At 41.0% G+C, this 7,286-nt stretch overlaps 1 protein-coding gene across 2 annotated transcripts; it reads left to right on the forward strand.

The window, feature by feature from the left end:
- The first annotated feature begins 873 nt into the window (after positions 1 to 873).
- Positions 874 to 6,354, forward strand: LOC142814650 (uncharacterized). Of its 2 annotated transcripts, none has more exons than XM_075893768.1 (4): positions 874 to 2,024; positions 2,558 to 2,815; positions 3,409 to 3,531; positions 4,091 to 6,354. In XM_075893768.1, the coding sequence occupies exons 2-4, from the start codon at positions 2,719 to 2,721 to the stop codon at positions 4,255 to 4,257; spliced, it is 387 nt and encodes a 128-aa protein (XP_075749883.1). In that variant the 5' UTR covers positions 874 to 2,024; positions 2,558 to 2,718; the 3' UTR covers positions 4,258 to 6,354. The 2 variants fall into 2 exon arrangements, with proteins under 2 accessions (XP_075749883.1, XP_075749884.1); XM_075893769.1 differs by having other exon boundaries at positions 3,487 to 3,531.
- Positions 6,355 to 7,286: the final 932 nt, after the last annotated feature.

Genomic DNA, 7,286 nt, shown 5'->3' on the forward strand with positions numbered 1-7,286 from the left:
ACGCGACATGGCATAGGATCAACCTTATTTGTTATGTTGTTGTGTTGCGCCCCATCTCATCCAATTAAAAGTGCGACTCGAGATCCTTGCCTCATTGGTGGAAATTACCACCAAAGAGGTTAATGGGAGCACATTCCTTGCACGATATGGGAAATAAAAATGAGAGGAAGTTTTCAGTGAGTGGTTCCTAAAGTTTGTGCTCTTGTGTACTTTCATTGGCTCTAACTGTCCAATGGTTGCGATCTCTGAAATACAGCTGCCGATACACTTTGCGACGATCTGGAACAAAGGGTACTTTGTAAACCAAAGCGTATTAGGGGTGCGCGTGATTACGCATGGAACTACAAACAAATCATGCATCTTCACCTTCACTGTTCAGACACCGATATGGACCGTGATATTACGGCAAGCAATCGGAATGAAATGACCCTAGTAACTTTGTATGACACCGAAAATATGCAAACCCTCACGATTCTGGAGCAAACCTTGGCTGAATTCATCCCTGCGTCAATTACCAGCCATTTAACTTGGCACACGAACATCATTCAAAGGTAGAGCGAGCCACTGTCATGTATTTTGTGCGACGTAGCGACCACTTGACCTGAGAATAATAGCGTTGCGAAGGCGAATCCCCTGTCGCATGCTCTGATCGAAGCAGACGACAAACGCGAGCAGACGACGGCTTGGCCGACAGGCACAGCTTGTGATTGGTTGTGAAGCAATACCCTCTACATCAGCTCACTCCGTGACGTTGCCAAAACACTTCTTTCATCTGTCACGCCTGTCCTGTTCGTCATATCACCCCCCTCGCACATAAGAGAAAATTTTTTCACGCCGTGAAAATAGTGCAAGTACTTTTTAAGAGCTCTCTTATCATCTTATGTGCTGCACAGTTGTCGAAAACAACATGGCGTCGTAAACAGCATATCGGTCGGTGCGACTTTCAGCAAACGCTTCTCGCACGAGTTACTTCAGCGTTTGACCGGATGTGTTGTGATTACAGCAGCTCTTTTGGTGCGTGTAAGCAGTGCGGAAAGCTGTGGCAGTGCAATGGTGTACGGTGAAGCGCAGCGAAGCCTGTGCGTCGGTCTGGTTATCAAACGGGGATCGGCGTCGATGTATCGACGGCAACTAGCACTCGAGAAGCCTGCAATGTGTGTTTATGTGCCGGTAACAGTTCGTTCGCTTGACTTTCCAGTCTCTCAGTTTGGTGCTGTGCGACATTTCGGATTGACAGCGTTTTGACACGTTACTTGAGTGACCCCAAGTACGTACGGAAACGTATGAACTACGCGCTCGGTTCTTGCTTCGCCACTAGTTAGCCCGTACGCTTCTATTTACTTGAGAGCAATGTACTGTTCGGGAGTGAAACGATGTTCGTTGTGAACAGTGGTGCTGTGTTGACGTTCCAAGACTTGTGAACAAGCTTTGCTCGTGTGATTAAAAACTGTTTAATAACTTTTAATAACTGTTTAATAACTGTTTAATAGCTAGCGTTAATAACTGTTTTGCCCTGCGAAGTCGTGGTGGGGCAGCTTGGCGCTTTTGTTTGTTAAGTCGTCACTTCTCCTTTTTGTGATAACCATAGTCCTAGCGCTGTGATGTGATCAACGAAAACTGCGAGATGCTACTTTCTGTTGTGGATTGTGTTACTTTGGAAGCGCGCCTAGACTGTTCTTCGGTAACAAATTGAGAGTTCTATGTGGCAGCGAGAGCCCGTGAACGTCAAGCTTCCCTCCAGCCCCCCAAAAAAGCAAAGATTTCACCGGTGCCTTGCTTTGGATGAAGTTGTAGGCCAATATCGCCTAACTACAGGTTTCCGAGTTCGTCTGGCCATCGTTTTGCACGGCACTAGAGCCTTGACATCAGCCGGTCATGGCCAGTTCTTACACTTTATCAATGGACGTGCACGCCTGGCCAGCCCTTCATTGCCGTCATTGGCAGCTTCCAGTCTGCAGATGCCCTTTGCCCGTTGGCCGTACTTGGTTCCTTATGACACCGACGGCTACTAAATGCTGCCATCGGTGAGTTCACCTTGCAGAACTAAATTTCACCGGTACTATAATTCACGCAGTTCTATAACGTGTGCAAGTTTTTAAGCCCATCAGATGTAATGTTTCTCTATGGTAAGTTGAAGCATGAAAAATTTACTACTACTGTTATATACATACATATATTATGGAGGAAATACATAAAAAGTTTTTTGTGATTTGATACAAGTGAGCAATTGTTTGATTATGAGGTTGGGCCTGTCGATTGACCACGTTTGATAGTTGGAAAGTTAATGTGAATTTATTTTTCAGGAGCCAAGTTGCACCTAAAAAGTTATGTTATTTTGGAAAATTAGTTCTATAGACGATTACCACTGTGGTAGTACTATACTTCAGTAGGACATATATATTGCGGTACGTAAGTTTTACATGAGGCTTCAGTTTATTTCAAAGTGATTATAGCAGATTTTGGTCACTTTAACGAAGTGATAGCTTCCTCAAATAAGTATTAGAAGTGAGTGCTTTTAAGGATTGTTTTTAAATATCTCGTTTTTGGCTCTTCACAGATTGCAAAGATTGGTTTGTTAAGGTCCTGTGATGCATCGGTTGTACATTCTGGCACATCAATCCTCATCATTACTTGGAGCACCTGTACAAAAATAGGAAGGACACGTTCTCCCTAACTGTGCAAGCCTATGTCACTGCTGGGACTGTTATCATTCAGCGGATGTGGCGTGGAAGCATGCATGGCAGCCTCATCTGGAAGGACTGCAATCTGCTTGGGAGCTTCGAGGGCACAAAACTGCCTAACGGCTGGCTGCAAGGTTAGTTTTTCTTTAATACATACGATTACGTAAACACCACTTACTGTGCACAAATAGAAAACCCAAGCATGGTTGCTTTCAGTGGATACCTGTAATACTCTTACACATAATTCTTATTCAACATTTATAGAACTAAATTGCAAGATAATTGAGAATGTTGAAAGCTGAAAGCCTGCAGCTTATGAATGAAATTCCAATAATCTGAGACTCAAAAGCTTGTGCTTTTAAACGAGCACAAATACTTTGATTCCTTATTGAGCTCTCGAGCTTGTGACTCCCTCTGTGGATCAAGTTCTCTGTAAGGAAATAGCAAGTGGGTGAAAATTGCCTGGCTGTTCACAACTTGCAAGGAGAAAGACCTATTGAAGAAGCCTCAGATGACATAGGGCCAGTAACTGCATCTTTTACCTAATGTAGCTTTTTCTCTCTCAGTGCTGTTGATTGTGTTTCAGCCGGACATGTTCACCACGATTGCGTAGTGATCTATATTTTTCTACAAATTGTGCCTGACCTAAGTATGCATTGTTGATCTCTAAAGGTGACGTCCAGTGTGCTTCAAAGCCATGGCTTCTCATTTCTCTGTCTGTGGCTAGCCTATTTCAGCAGCAGAGCGATGCAGCTAGCACACATGCAATCCAAGTCATGGAGCGCTCCTTTGGTGTTCTGTGCAGGACGCAGCATATCCATCCGGCAAGACACTGGTATCCACAATAATGGTGAGTGTTGGTGGCACCTTTAGGAGCCCGTTGTGTTTGTTGCGTATGATTATTTCCCCTGATGAAGTGCATTTTTGAAAGGTTTTATTCATTTAGAATAATAGATGTCAGTAACAAGCACACTCATAATCCACAAGTTCTTTGTGTCTTCTAGACTGCCCATTTGCTCCTATATTCGGTATGGTGAGCTGGCTATGTTAGATAGCCTTAAAATTATCAACATTGGCTGTTGTGTTGTAATGCAGTCTAACTTGTGTTTCTTAGTGAACTTAATTGTGGTCTACTTCTCATACCTAGTGTAAAGTTAAAATAAAAGAAACTCTATTGACTTTTTATGCCTGTCAAAAGTTTCATGCTTTCATCTATAACATTGTGGTTTTGCTCTTGTATCATATTAAATATATTTTCAGCCTTCACTGTTTGTGTGTGTGTGTGTGTGTGTGTTGAGGCTTGTCATTGGCTTCTGAAAATACAATATCTGTAAATATGAGCACATAATTGACAACTATACACTCTTGCATGTAGCATGGTTGTAACAATGATCTGTATTTTTTCTAAGTTCCAGCAGTAACAAGGGGTTCGGTGCTCCACGGTCATGTACAGTGTATCAAGAACAGAGCACAGAAGACTAACAAGTATAAAGGGACTGCCAGTGACTGTTCTCCTGCTCAAAGTTTACAACAGCAGAAAGAGCACATTGTGATGTCAGGAGCAGCTGCTGCTTAACTTCTTAGCAGTGCATTATTCAGCAGTTCCTTTGCTTGCATTCATAATTATTTAAATTTTGCATGGAAGATACCAAACTATGACACTAATTTAAAGGCTGCTGTAGTGTTAGTGGGCAAATATTTTTGAGCTGAAGTTTTTAACATGTGTGTTAAGTGCCTGCGTGCCTCTACATTTGCATGCCAAAAATCACAGCATCCATGGTCGTCAATGGTAACTGTGTTTGCATTCTTTGTAGTACAAGAAGTAAAGCCATGGATGCAGTAATTACGTACTTAGTCGATGTAATCCTTCAGTGTACACTCATTTGTATAGCACCAATGATGCCATGAGTGTATAAGCTCTGGGAAGTGAATCTATGTGGATTATTTTATTTGGAAGGAAGAGGATCATCACTACTCCTGTATATCTTAACAGTAGATATTAGTGCTTGGGTAATATCCCACTGCCTGTCCGTCCTTCAACAGTCTACTTATCTACTGTGTGAGTGTAACTTTTTAAATGTATACTTTGCTCGGATAGGTTTGTTCATAATGTAATGCAAGTGACTTATCATCTATGCAGCTCTACTCAGACTAGAAATAAAAGTGTTTATTTTTATATGTAGCTATAGCATGCATTCACTTGTGTTTTTCTAGGTGCCTGTACAATTGTTTAGCCCTACAAAAGTGCTTGTGTACTGTAATATCGAATCTGGCATCTTAAAATAGTTTGTTAGTGGAAGTAAGAATGTGTTTACAACCAATATTACTATCCTCAGATGAACTGTGAAAACTCTGTGGAAATTTATTTACAGTTTTTAAACGTTGTGAAGGCAAATGTTGTTATGTTCTTTTATTGTGGTCCCTGTTTCATGCAAATGACACATAATTACTTTGCAGTGGCATAGTATTAGTTGTTATTTTACACATATGTGCTGAGCATTATCGCAGTTGAGGCCAGCAGCAAGACATACATGCAGTGCACTGAAGCATCACCTCACATAGTGTACAGTCTTTGCCCAGCAGTAAACTCAATAATTTTTAAGCAGACTAATAGACAGCTGTATGGGAACTGTGTTGGTGTGCAAACTTTGAAGTCTTCTTGAGGAGTGTTTTTCATCATTTTTGTCCAAGTGAAGTAGCTACCCAAGGTCACAACTGGTGGGAATGTGGTGGTTTCCTCTCTCCAAAAGCACTCCTACCAGCTGCCTCAATGTTAGCATGGGGTGAATTCACGAACTGGAAAAATAATTGGTCTTTGTTTTCTTGGCCGAAAGAGTCACTTCCACTGTTGAGCCACCACGACGCGCCAGAATAGAAACTTTTAGCTAAATAAAGTTGATTCTACTTTTGAGAAGTGTTTTGGGGAAACGAAATGGCACCTATAGCTGTCAATATAAACACTGTTTGCACCAAGGAGCTTAGTAGCTTATAATTGTATTATTCATGTATTGTCTATATTTTACTCGCACTGTGCCAACTTTCAGCCCAAGTGTCCTAACATGCTTTCTTAGTGGGTTGTGAATGAGCCAAGCTATGTAAATAAACAGAGTGATATTGCAGACATGTACAAAATATTGATGCACAGCCCTTTTCTTTAGCATGACATTGTCAAGGGCTTTATTCTTGTGTTTTTTATAAAAACTGCTTGTCACTGGGCAGCAGCGGAAAGCTATGCATCAAGCTTTTCTTTATTCTTGTGTTTTTTATAAAAACTGCTTGTCACTGGGCAGCAGCGGAAAGCTATGCATCAAGCTTTTGCGAGATGGTTCGAGAAACACCGGGTTCAGACATAACAGTGCCGGTGGATTTCTCTCGTAAGTTACTTTCTTTAGTATATTCAAAATGAGTGTATTATAATTGTTGTTTTATAGCCATTCATTTTATTATTTACACCTGAGTGTATGTATGTATGTATGGGTGTACATATGTATAAGTGTGTGTGCGTATATGTATGTATGTATGTATTTATCTTTTAAATGAGAATCCGTTTATCATTGGTGAGTAAGTTTGGTAATGATTTGGCTGAATTTGTTTCTAGTTATTTCTCTTTTGAGCCATTATACATTTCAATTTGTTTTGTACTGCATAAAAATAAATGTAACCTTACACAGAATATGTGTGTTCAAAAAGTTGTTTCATTTACCAACCTACAGTCATGGGCAAGAAATTGGGTAAAATGGAACGAACCTGCGAGGATTTGTTTACAGCATAGCTACTCTACATGGCATATCTCGTACACATTGCATTGGTTGAATATGTCGATTTCAACCTTTCAATTTTAATCAGAATAAGCAAGCTATCACCCGTGGTTGTATATGTGTGTGATATTTATGCATACTGTGATACCGGTTCGCAATGACAATTAAGGTCACAAACCTAGTCAAGCTGAATACACGAGTTTTGTCCATGCACCTTTCATCTGCACTGGAACTGTTGTTAATAAAAAATAAACTTCAGCATTTAGAAATTTATTCTAGTAACCAAAAGCAGGGTATCTCTTTATCACACAAATCAAATGGCCATTGTTCTGTTCCATTCTGGACAATAGGGGACCCTCTCAGCAGAACTCGATTCTATAGTTCATTTTACCCATTGACAGCGACATTACACTGAAGCGTGCAGCATGACAAATAGCGGGAGAGAAGACACAAACTAATCACTCTGTTTGCGTCAGCTCTAACTGTCCGTGCTCTTTGGTCTTGCTGCATGTGATGATGCCCACCAAATTAGCACGAAAGCGTGTCCCTACAAAGGCAGTCAACTTGGCTGCAAGCAGTTAGCTCACTGCATGCGTAGATTTTCTTCAAAACACCGTGAAGACTGATTGCTGGTCGAATATCCAAACACGTGAAAAGTGATATACCAGGTATGTTATTGGTATTTCAGTACTGGACACTTTTGCGATAAGAGAGGATAGAGGAGAAAATTATGAACCCTGAATTGTTTAATTTTTAAAGGAGCACAGTACAGCGCTTTTGGAACAAAAGGGGAGTGAAAGAAGCAAGTGCGAAAGCCTACTTCTCAAAAAATTAGTACCCGCCACCA

This window comes from Rhipicephalus microplus, chromosome 4 (genome assembly GCF_043290135.1).
Source record: "Rhipicephalus microplus isolate Deutch F79 chromosome 4, USDA_Rmic, whole genome shotgun sequence".
NCBI lineage: Eukaryota > Metazoa > Arthropoda > Arachnida > Ixodida > Ixodidae > Rhipicephalus > Rhipicephalus microplus.